The sequence below is a fragment of the Phycodurus eques genome, chromosome 2 (genome assembly GCF_024500275.1).
Source record: "Phycodurus eques isolate BA_2022a chromosome 2, UOR_Pequ_1.1, whole genome shotgun sequence".
In the NCBI taxonomy this organism is placed as follows: Eukaryota; Metazoa; Chordata; class Actinopteri; order Syngnathiformes; family Syngnathidae; genus Phycodurus; species Phycodurus eques.
Window position 1 is genome coordinate 31,122,245 of NC_084526.1, and position 12,310 is coordinate 31,134,554.

The 12,310-nt window shown below is 40.6% G+C and overlaps 1 protein-coding gene across 4 annotated transcripts in view; it reads right to left on the reverse strand.

Annotated features, from left to right (window-relative positions):
- kcnq1.1 (potassium voltage-gated channel, KQT-like subfamily, member 1.1) overlaps nucleotides 1–10,351 on the reverse strand; it is a 41,741-nt gene extending 31,390 nt beyond the window's left edge. For 3 of the 4 annotated variants that reach the window (XR_009768170.1, XR_009768171.1, XM_061670255.1), the window contains exons 1-2: nucleotides 9,942–10,351; nucleotides 1,001–1,091 (exon numbers count right to left, since the gene is read on the reverse strand). Coding sequence is in view for 2 of the 4 variants with exons in the window: in XM_061670255.1 (XP_061526239.1) it covers nucleotides 1,001–1,091; nucleotides 9,942–10,246 (396 nt within the window). In the remaining 2 variants the exon portion in view is untranslated. Of the gene's footprint in view, nucleotides 1–1,000; nucleotides 1,092–1,988; nucleotides 2,284–9,941 lie in introns of those variants that run through there. The other variant, XM_061670257.1, reaches the window with a different exon arrangement.
- Between the last annotated feature and the right edge of the window lie 1,959 nt (nucleotides 10,352–12,310).

The following is a 12,310-nucleotide window of genomic DNA, read 5'->3' on the forward strand; positions in this document are numbered from 1 at the left end:
GTATTTTTTTATTTTTTATTTTTATATATACATTTAGAGATACATTTAGAGATTAGAAAACATTTTCGGAAATAGGCGTCTAATATTTCATTGGTGGTTAATTTCACACATTATGAGTGGGCAGTTATTTGTATACAAGAAATTAAGTGTTTGCTCCCTTTTAAAAAAATACTATTTATAAATGTCACATTATAGTGACCACTTTGCTAATTATCTATCTCAATCGACAAATTGGTCAACCAGGTTCGACAATCAGATTGTGTTCAATGCAATTTGTCTGTCAGTAATTACTAAGATCTCTGTAAGGCTGTTCCTTTCTCTAATTTTAATTGTGTCAGTCATGGGTGACTTAAAATGAGTGACTGATGCTTGTTGCACAGTTTTTGCTTATTCCACATTGTTTATTTTCTTTTTTCTTTGTCTAGTTATATTACATTTTTTTAATAAATTTTATTAGTACCATATTTGTTCCATGTTGCACCGTCGGACAGAGAAAAATTCCTCGTTGTGAATGTACCTTTCACTGACAATGGGAATAAACCGATACTGATTCTGATTCAATACATTCGGGCATGTACGCAATAAAATCCTTCCAAAAGTGCTGAGAAGGAAGTGATCATAACAGGATACACCATAGAGAGAAATGGCTGCAGACTAGATGGGCAATAAAAACAGAAGTACAGTATTATGTGGGGGGAAAAGATGTTGCACCTCTGAGATTTCTGAGTTCAATCAATCTGCATTACCTTTCACAACTGCCTAATGAAACATTGATCAGGGTCAGTCTTTGCTTCTCACACAAATAACATTCTGTAGCTCATATGGCGAACCCGAAACAAACTCTATGTAGTTTGACTTGTTTTGGTTTGACATTCACTTCACATTACTTAGATTAACTACTTACATTAACAACGTCTATCTTCGTTTTTTAAGTGGTCCATCATTACTATCTTATTTACTATGACAAAGTCTCTATTTGACAATCAGAATAAATACTCACCAACCAGAAGAGAATGGTGAAAGCAAATTTATCATACAGGGGGATGGTTGACAGAATGCTGAGGATCAGGCAAGCAAGAACTATGAGGAACCTGAAAAGAGAAGGATGAAAAGACAAAAAACAGTGCAACAGTTGTTATTGTTTTAATAAAGGCTGTTATTGTTATATTGTTGTTTTCGTTATTTAATACCTACGTCATATATCATTTTGCAATCACTTTCAATAATGATGATGAACTGCATATTGCACAAATATGCTTAATTTTTCAGTTATTAAATGTACATTTACAAGTAGCCTTATTATAAAAATACATCGTAGAGAAAATTATTATAATATTCTTTTATGTTTTTGCCATGAATATCCTACTACTGGAGAGCGAGAGTTCAAGGACAACCCAGGTTAAAAAATGAATACAAAAAAATTATTAATAGTATTAACACATCAATACACAAAACGTCAACCAACAAACGTCAACCAGCTCCTGAATATCCCTCGTGCAAAAGATGTTGTAGTTACAGTAAGTTGCAATAAGGACACACTGTCTATAAATCACAAACATACTTCTAGCTTTTTTTTTCTTTCCTTTTTCTTTTTTGTCCTGTTCGGCTGTTCGGTCAAGCAGAACGGAAAATCGGTATCCCTTTTATGCCTGAACAGTTTTACTGTGTCAGAGTGGAGTTTTTAAGCTTCCGCTGTGGTATTATAATTGAGGTTTATTGAGAATCACACTTGATCAGTCGAACAGAACAAAGTTTCTAGAAAGGAGAGCGAAACAAAGACAAAAGACAAAGGACTCATTTTAAACAGTTGAGCGAAGTAAATCATTACATTATCTACAACAATGAAACATTAAATATGAGTGTTGCATGGGGCTGATAGATAGCTTTTCTTGAGATGTAACCACAAATAGGAAAAGTAAATGTGGCTATGACAGGACAGCTAGTTATTTCTCGAGTATGTGCTGACAACCCATTCTTGAAGACATTACATTTTCAGAAACACTTCACTTCAGTGCGGGTGTGTGGGGGTGGTTCACAACTTCACATATGATACAGCTACAAGCCTGCATACAAAAAAACAAGGAGGTAATTAGCCATTCACTCATGTAGTTCATCCATGATTCCACCAAACCAGCCAGGAATAATGTAAATAGTTGTTTTTAGATCTATTATTGTATTCCCTCTGTTACCTGGGGTGAGGTGATTAGGTTTGTGTATAGCAGCGTATGTTTGAATATCTACTTTTACAGCAATGGATGTTGCAAAGACACTAATGAATAGGAATGCAATTTCACATGCTGTTTCAGCGACCAGCTTTGCAATGGATGAATATAATTGATTAGATCAAATGAACCCTTCCACAAAAGCAATGTTAACAATAAATTTAAATGACAATAAATTCTTAGAACTGCCATTACTGAGAAAAATTGCAAAACAAAAAAAATATTGAGGACAATAATGCTCGTTAAATGTAGTTAATACTTTACAAAATTGTGTTTATAGAGCACTTTAAAAACAATCTCAGCAGAAACAAAGTGCCGAATGATGAATACAAATCAAAGATAAAACACGACAATTACTGTAAATATGAGAATTTAAAAACGATGCAAAAAATAAAGACAAAACAACAACAATATATTCAAATAGGACACTAAAACAAGGGCCTCTGTCTCATGCCGTGTTAAAATCCAAGGAATAAAAATGGGGTTTCAGGGTGAGTTTTAAAAATAGACACTGACAGTGGTGGTCTAAAGCATACTAGGAGGTCATTCCATAGTTTTGAACCAGCAAAAGAAAAACTCTGAGCTCTTGCTTAGACTTCAGAACCTCCAGAAGCAGCATACTGTATTAGATGACCTGAGACACCAGGCAGGAGCGTAGGGATGGCGCAGCTCAGAGAGGTAAGGCGGGGTGAGACCATTTAGAGATTAGAAAACAAATAGCAGAATATTACAATGAACTCTTAAGTGCAAAGGCAGCCTGTGGAGGGAGGCCAGAATATCAATCAGTTGATCAAAACCAGAAATAAAAAACCCATTGAGGCCAAGATCTTTTTTAAGTGTGTCTGTCCAATTCACATCATAACAATCCAATTTAAAAATCACTCTCCAACTCAAAATGTAATTTTGAGACTGGTGTGTTAGGGGGCACTTGAGTCAACAGTGGAGGATTTACGAGTGCCACTGTGTCCAAACATTTTGGTTTCTTTTCAAATATAAGGTTCAGGGCCATATAGAGGTTCAGGGCCATACAACTTTAATGTCCTCAAGTCATAATAAAAGCGGTATATACACCATATCATAACAATCTTAAAATATTATGCAAATAGGCATTCCACGGGCTTTAGCAGCAAAGAGATAGAGATACCAATCCCCAAATACCTTGCAAATATGTTCCTAGGATCTGTGCGGTGCACAGGGAATTAAATCACAACCTTGTGCATGTTAACTGAATGACTCCATCAAGCCTCCACTACTGGAGCACAGCTGAGACCCCTGTGTGCTCCCTGTGTACAGGGAGGGAGGATGACAATAGAGAACAAAAGCTCTGGGAGATGGCCGCTATTGTTGGCACCACAACCAGGTTCTGAAGACAATCACTAACTTCATTTGTTCAGCCATTGCTGGAGCCAAACAACAGAAGAGACCAGCCAATTAAAGAATCTCCTCTGTCAAGGCTGGAGAGAGGCCAAAGGTACAGGGAAAGTCGGTGACTCGTGTCTTCGAAACAGTCAAGGACTGGAAACTGATGGGCAATTTGGGGAAGCATCTCAGGTTACATCTCTGAGACCAGACATGACACTCCTGTCAGCAGGAACGAGGCAGGTGGTCAAGCTGGAGCTCCCAGTTCTATAATAGGACAGATAGAAGAGGCGGCTGAAAGGAAGAGCGCTTAGTATGCCAAGCTGATGGAGGATTGCCACAGTCAGGGCTGGAAAACTTGGTGCCTGCCCTTTGAGGGTTTGCTGGTCCAACCCTCTGCAAAGCCTGCCATCTGTTGGGCATTACAGGTGCACACAAAAGGCAGGCCATCAGGTACGGAACTGACGCAGCAGAACAGACCTTAAGAAGAAGGATGTGGCCAGAGGAAATGAACCTTGGATTGGTGGTATTCAGACGTACATTGGGGCGCAGGATATGTGGGACATTTCTTAACTTTAACCATTCAATAGCGTCACCAGTCCTCATTTTTGCTGCATTTGCTCATTTTTGCTAAAATCCCGGCTGGGTTGCCCGAGAGAGTGTGTGTAATTTTCGATACTCAAAACACCCACCAGCCCCGGGTCGTGTCGCTGCTGATGTGTCCGACTGCATCGTAAAATGTATCAAAAACCGATTGTGTGACGTGATCATCCAGTAATTCGACAGTGTTACTGCTGCACTATTGCATTTCCTGCCAATAATCCCTCTTTTGATCCTCTTTATCATCTTGGAGAAAATGTCATAAAAAAGAAAGACATGGTAGCTTTGATTAAATCATTTGATACAATGACATTTGTGTCTGGATAAAAATATAACAATTGTTTTTTGTTTTTTTTATATCACAGATAAGTAAGGCACACTGTGATTAGAGAGTAAGTATTGCCACAAGGAACACATTAAATATGTTTCTTATTGATGACAGCTCAGTAACCTTCTGTAATACTGGAGCATGTGGCTCTATATTGGAATGGCTTATCTTGGTAACACAGTCTTCAGTGATAGTCTAAACTAAATTGCCGCAAAGCGGATAGCATGTTGACATTTTTTCTGCAGCCCTTAAAACTCTCCTATTCCTACTGTATATGAGCAGATGTGATTGAAACTGTCTAGAGGGAGGTCTAGTCTTCACAGTGAGGACTCTTATCACCTCATTCTTCAGCTTGAGCAGCATGAACCTTTTTGTGCTTGTGGATTAGTGGCTGACAAAGTTGTTCTTTGTGTATTTTCACAGTAAATTTAGAGTATGTTCTTTCTCTGTGTATGTGTATGATTCGAGTAAAGAATACATTTCATGTACGTACCACGACCAAATAACATTTTATATCGCTACAATGAGAATCTGTAACACAGAAACTTTATTTACTTACATCTAGTGCCAAATAAATGTGTACACAAAAAGCGTCTGACAACATTTGTTTTCGGAAATCACAGATTTCAACTCACACAAACAAACAACAGGGTCCCAGGGTCGCCAGGGCTCCATCTACTGCTTATAGTGCATTCTCACCTGGACTGCCGAGTATTGGCTGTCCATTGTCAGTGCACACTTTACAGTATCACAGCACGCATCCAGTATTGGTGTGATGGAGGTTTACATACAACATTCTGCAAAACGTCCAAGTCTGGATCCAACTGACTGTGAAAGCCTGCTAAATATCTTTGATAGTGATGCACACTGAAACTCACTTGGCACATACTCATCTAATAATAATCTTCAGACTTCCTGAGTTAAGTGTCATATTGATTTTGCATAGCGAAACAAAATTCACCACACATGGGGCTTTAAAGCACATGATTGCAAAAGGGAGGACAGTATATAAACACATTCTCTGCATGCTTTGACAAGGCTGAATCCTTCATTTGTTCTTGACTTAATTAATGCATACACATCTGTTCTGCTGCACAACTCTTCAATATAAGATGATATTAAACCTTCATGGTACTATATTTCATATATTACACTCCATATATACTTAATTGAGGAGGTCGGGGAGAGGAACACAGACTTCAGGGTTTAGGAACTCAGAATTATGATGCACTTTAAGTATACTTAATTCCATATGTATATTTTTACTGTATATCATATGACCTTTTTATACATACTGTACATGTAAGGTCTTTTGGACAATCATATACTCACATTATGGAAACATTTTGGGCAAGACCCTTTTCTGTTCAAGCATGACTGTGCCCCAGTGCACAACGCAAGGACCACAAAGACCTGCTTGGATGAGTTGGGTGTATCAGACCTTGCACAAAACCCTGACTTTAACACCTTCAAAGACCATTGGCACCAATTGTATTTGCTTCTACGTTCACTTCCTTTAGGGATGAACTGAAGCAGATAGTGTTTTTTTCTTCTTCTTGTGTTTTACATTGTTTGATAAGTGTGCAGCAACAACTAGTGTATAGTTCAATTGCGGGCGGACCTCTGTGCACGCAGCAAGGGTTAAGTCCTCACACAAGGGAGGTTAGAGGGTGTCACTTCGGGGTGCCGACCCCTAGAAAAGGAACTGCGGTCAAGCCAGCCTCCACTTGTAATGAAGAAGTCAAGCCAGCCGGCCCTAATTTTGTTTATACTAGGCATTACGGTAATAAGTCGCCAACTAGTGGCGATAGCCACCTTAAAAATAAAAGCCTACCAATAATAGGGACGTCAATGCTTCGAATTTAAAATAATTATATAAATAAGCGGCATGGTGACCGACTGGTTAGAGTCGGTCACCTTCCCACATCCCAAAAACATGCATTAATTGGAGACTCTAAATTGCCCGTAGGCATGACTGTGAGTGCGAATGGTTGTTTGTTTCTATGTGCCCTGCGATTGGCTGGCAACCAGTTCAGGGTGTACCCCGCCTCCTGCCCGATGACAGCTGGGATAAGCAACAGCACGCCCGCGACCCTAGTGAGGAGAAGCGGCTCAGAAAATGGATGGATGGATGGGAGGAAACCGGAGTGCCTGGAGAAAACCCACGCAGGCACGGGGAGAACATGCAAACTCCACACAGGCGGGGCCAGAGATTGAACCCGGGCCCTCAGAACTGTGAGGCTGACGCTCTAACCAGTCGTCCACCGTGCCGCCCGGTTTCCTCCCACATCCCAAAAACATGTATTAATTGGAGACTCTAAATTGCCCGTAGGTGTGACTGTGAGTGCGACTGGTTGTTTGTTTGTATGTGCCCTGCGATTGGCTGGCAACCAGTTCAGGGTGTACCCCGCCTCCTGCCCGATGACAGCTGGGATAGGCTCCAGCACGCCCGCGACCCTAGTGAGGAGAAGCGGCTCAGAAAATGGAATTATATAAATAAGCGCTCTGGTATAACGCACCCGGAATGCAACCAGCAAGGTTAATTCAAATCTTGAGATGCATGAAAAAATAAAGTTTATTTGACATCTGCATACATGACTGCAAGTATATATTTTTTCAAAAAATTATAAAAAGTAAATGGAAGGCACTTATATAGTGCTTTATCTTCACCATCACAGTGCCCAATGTGCTTTACAAAGCCTCACATTCACCCATTCACACACACGCACTTTCATACTCTAATGGGCGACTGCTGTCATGCGAGGACGGTGCTGCCAAGCCCACTGGGAGCAAATTAAGGTTCAGTGTCTTGCCTAAGGACACTTCAACATACAGACAGGCAGAGCCGAGATTTGAACCAGTTACTCTTTGGTCAGTGGACGACCCGCTCTACCTACTGAGCCACAGCCGCCACAAAATAATTCTACTCCACTAAAAGAGGTTTGATAAAGATCTGATATTCCATCCATCCATTTTCTGAGCCGCTTCTCCTCGCTAGGGTCGCGGGCGTGCTGGAGCCTATGCCAGCTGACATCGGGTAGGAGGCGGGGTACACCCTGAACTGGTTGCCAGCCAATCGCAGGGCACATAGAAACAAAACACCATTTGCACTCACAGTCACACCTACGGGCAATTTAGAGTCTCCAATTCATGCATGTTTTTGGGATGTGGGAGTGCCCGGAGAAAACCCATGCAGGCACGGGGAGAACATGCAAACTCCACACAAGGCTGGGACGGGGATTGAACCCGGGTCCTCAGAACTGTGAGGCTGACGCTCTAACCAGTCGCCCACCGTGCCGCAGATCTGATATTGTATTTCAAAATAAAAGCCTCTGAAATCTGCATATTTTTAGTAATTACCCCTGATTGAATTGGAGACTCTAAATTGCCCGTAGGTGTGAATGCGAGTGCGAATGGTTGTTTGTTTGTATGTGCCCTGCGATTGGCTGGGAACCAGTTCAGGGTGTACCCCGCCTCCTGCCCGATGATAGCTGGGATAGGCTCCAGCACGCCCACGACCCTAGTGAGGAGAAGCGGCTCAGAAAATGGATGGATGGATGAAAAAATGTGATAAAAAAAATCTATGAGGTATCGCAACGCCAGCCCAGTTGTAGGGGACAATACACCAACCCAGGTCTCCAACAAAAGTGGTCCCATCCAAATCTGATGTGGCGTTTCAAAATAAAAGTCTCCTCAACACTGCATATTTCACTGTCATTACCTCTGATTTAAAAAAATCTAAAAATTTTAATGAATGCAACCTCTTTTGTTGGAGACCTGGGGTGGTCTAATATCCCCCAGAGCTGGAGTGGTGTTGCGATACCGCATAGATTTTTTTCACGAATGTTTTAAATCAGTGGTAGTGACAGTGAAATATGCAGTGTTGAGGGGACTTTTATTTTGAAATGCCACATCATATTTGGGTGGGACCTCTTTTGTTGGAGACCTCTGGTGGTCTAGTATCCCCCAGAACTAGACTGGTGTTGCAATACCTCATAGATATTTTTAAATACATTTATTAAATCAGTGGCAGTGACAGTGAAATATGCAGAGTTGAGGGGACCTTTATTTTGAAATGCCACATCATATTTGGGTGGGTCCTCTTTTGTTGGAGACCTCTGGTGGTCTCGTATCCCCCAGAACTGAACTGGTGTTGCAATACCTCACAGATATTTTAAAATACATTTTTTAAATCAGTGGTAGTAACAGTGAAATATGCATATTTCAGGGGACCTTTATTTTGAAATGCCACATCATATTTGGATGGGACCTCTTTTGTTGGAGACCTCTGGTGGTCTAGTATCCCCCAGAACTAGACTGGTGTTGCAATACATCATAGATATTTTTAAATACATTTATTAAATCAGTGGCAGTGACAGTGAAATATGCAGAGTTGAGGGGACCTTTATTTTGAAATGCCACATCATATTTGGGTGGGTCCTCTTTTGTTGGAGACCTCTGGTGGTCTCGTATCCCCCAGAACTGAACTGGTGTTGCAATACCTCACAGATATTTTAAAATACATTTTTTAAATCAGTGGTAGTAATAGTGAAATATGCATATTTCAGGGGACCTTTATTTTGAAATGCCACATCATATTTGGATGGGACCTCTTTTGTTGGAGACCTCTGGTGGTCTAGTATCCCCCAGAACTAGACTGGTGTTGCAATACATCATAGATATTTTTAAATACATTTATTAAATCAGTGGCAGTGACAGTGAAATATGCAGAGTTGAGGGGACCTTTATTTTGAAATGCCACATCATATTTGGGTGGGTCCTCTTTTGTTGGAGACCTCTGGTGGTCTAGTATCCCCCAGAACTAAACTGGTGTTGCAATACCTCACAGATATTTTAAAATAATTTTTTAAAATCAGTGGTAGTAACAGTGAAATATGCATATTTCAGGGGACTTTTATTTTGAAATGCCAGATCAGATTTGGATGGGACCTCTTTTGCTGGAGACCTGGGGTGGTGTAGTGTCCCCCAGAACTGAACTGTTGTTGTGATACAGAAAGGATTATTTTTGTTCCTTTTTTAAAAAAAAAATAGTGCGCATTGACATCCACGTATTATTTTGGTAGCTTTTATTTTGAAGGTGCCTTTCGTCGCTTGTTGGCGGTTTATTACCGTAATGCCTAGTCTAGACAAAATTAGGGGCGGCTGGCATGAGTTCTTTTCGAGTGGAGGCTGGCTTGACCGCTCTGAAAAGGAATAGCACCCCACCACCCTAGCACCTAAAAACCTGACCCCAGGAGAGTTACACAATTTTGAGTATCTATCAATCTATCTATATACATCTATGCGGTGTACAGTATATGAATTGCACATAGCTGTGCTTTGAAGTGACAATGCAATAGAGTGAAGATATATTTTCGTACACAGTTAAGGTATCCGTTGGTTGTTTGGATGATAAATATGATAAGACTCACACAGTCAAGTGATAAAGGAAGCACTTCCAGCCGGAGGGCCTTTCCAAAAAGTTATAGACGCGTCCTTGGATATAGGCGTGAGTGAGGACTGGGCGTACTCCGCTGCTGTACATGAGCCCCGCCATGCGGGGCTTAAGTAAGTACGGCTGAAGGTGAACTTGGGGTGCCCGTTGAGAAACCGAGTTGCCAATGAAAGTAACTGGATGGTCTGACGCGCTGAGGTTTGTCTCTGACAGCTCCCAGTCCTGTGGTATCTTTCCCCGAGGCGCATCCGGAGACCTCCGTCCGCGCGCAAAATTCGACATTGTGTCTTCTCTGTGTTCTTTTACAGCTCGCTTTACTTCTCCCCTGCTCTGTTTGGGTCATTTGCAATTGCAGACCCACTGTTGCGCAACACTCCGAGAAACAAAACAACCATCCTCCCCGCCAAGAGGGCGTACCATGAAGTGAACATTCCGGGGGGGGGGGGGGGGGGGGGGGGGTTACCACAAAAAACATAAATAATAATAATAATTATAAGACGGATATGTTGGATAAATATTGTCTATTAAAAATTGAATAAATACAATGAATAAAACTACCGTAATGAAAGTTAACTTCACTTGCATTGTGTACAGTAAACTTTGCTGCTGTTTGATAGGAATGACACGAACTGGCATCACAACTTTTTTCAAGGAACAGAAACATTCCCACTGTTTTTTTTTGTGTTTTTTTTCTGTGTGTGATGCGTGTGTGTTTGTGTGTGTGTTTGTGCCCTGACTGATACGTTCACTTCATTTTGTTGAACTGTCGGTTTATTCAAACAAGCCTGCAAATGGGGGGTGCCATTAGGGAGATGAATTTTAGTTGTGTCTTTGGACTTAAGGACTTCAGGATACGTGGCACATTTATGAACTTTAACCACTCAATAGCATCGCCAGTCCTTATTTTTGCTGCGTTTGCTCATTTCTGCTAAATGCGATGCTCGGCATCGTATTTGGCCGCATTAGCTGTAGCTTGTGGGTTTGCTGGGGCCCCAGCATACATAGCATGGAACAAGCATTCCACCATAGTAACCGAACAGTGGAAAGCAGCAAGGATGGGTGACAATAGGGATACTGCAGTTTGCACTAGCTGCTTGCATAATGACGGTAAAGCCACGCAGTTCCACAATTCATTGCGACATGCAAATTTGAATTATTGCCTTAATAAACACTTTCATATTTGTAGTTAATATGTGCTTATGTTAACATGAGTTGAATGTGTGCCTTATTTAACAGTCACATTTATTTTCTATGGTACACAACTATGTCATTATCAAACCGTGACTGGAGGCTGCATGTAAAATACGGACGTCCCAGTCAATTCAACCACTTTGTAAGCAAAGCCCATTGGGCATGGCTTGTTAAAAGCAAATACCGTAGTTTCTTGTGTATAATGTACATTCCCCCCAAATAAAATGTCAAAAGTCAAGAGTGTGCATTATAAATAGGTATAGGGGCAAATGGAAAAAACCTTCACATTTTATAAACGTATGCCACCATCTCGTGGTTATGAAAAAGCTGTACACGTTCATTCCAAAATGCCACCGCCACCTAATGGTTATATATAAAATAGTGTAGCCTACACTTTCATTCCAATATGACAGTATGACTGCATATATGTACAGTTGTGCTCATAAGTTTACATACGATGGCATAATTTGTAAAATATTGTTTTTTAAAAATATGACTGAATGAACAACAACCATCATTAATTTCTTCATGGTTATGTTTTGTTTAATGATAATGCTTTTCTGAAATGCTTGACCGTTTAATTTGAATCCTATTAAAATAAAATGAAATGTGTTTCACCTGGTCCTTCATGTTTTTTTTTTAAAGAATTGTACCTATCTTACAAATTCTGCCTGGGTAATCAAACATATGAGCACAACTGTGTATTTTCTAAATTACTAAATAAAAGTAAGTCACTGATGGTGTAGTGCAGGGGTGCCCAAACGTTTTGACTCAGGGGCCACATTGACGTAAAAAAATTGTCATACGGGCCAGCATTAATTTTACATGCTACCGACGAGGGGAATGCTTTTTTGTATTTATTTTTATTTTACTTTGTTTTACTATGCTGTCTGCTGCTAGGTAAATCTGATAACTGCCTGACCTGGATAAATGAAGGTTAAAATAAAAATGTATTAAATGCAAAATAAAGTATTTTTATGGAATTTGACTCAAACATTATTCTTCAGAATCAACAAACAACATGTTTGCATTAATGTGAAGGGTGATACTGAGATCTCGACTGCAGTAAATGGGGCACGTCTGGCTCAAAAGCGGTGGTTTTAATGCGCAAGATGTCACGCAGGTAGGAGTCACTTAGTCTTGTCCTCACGCGGT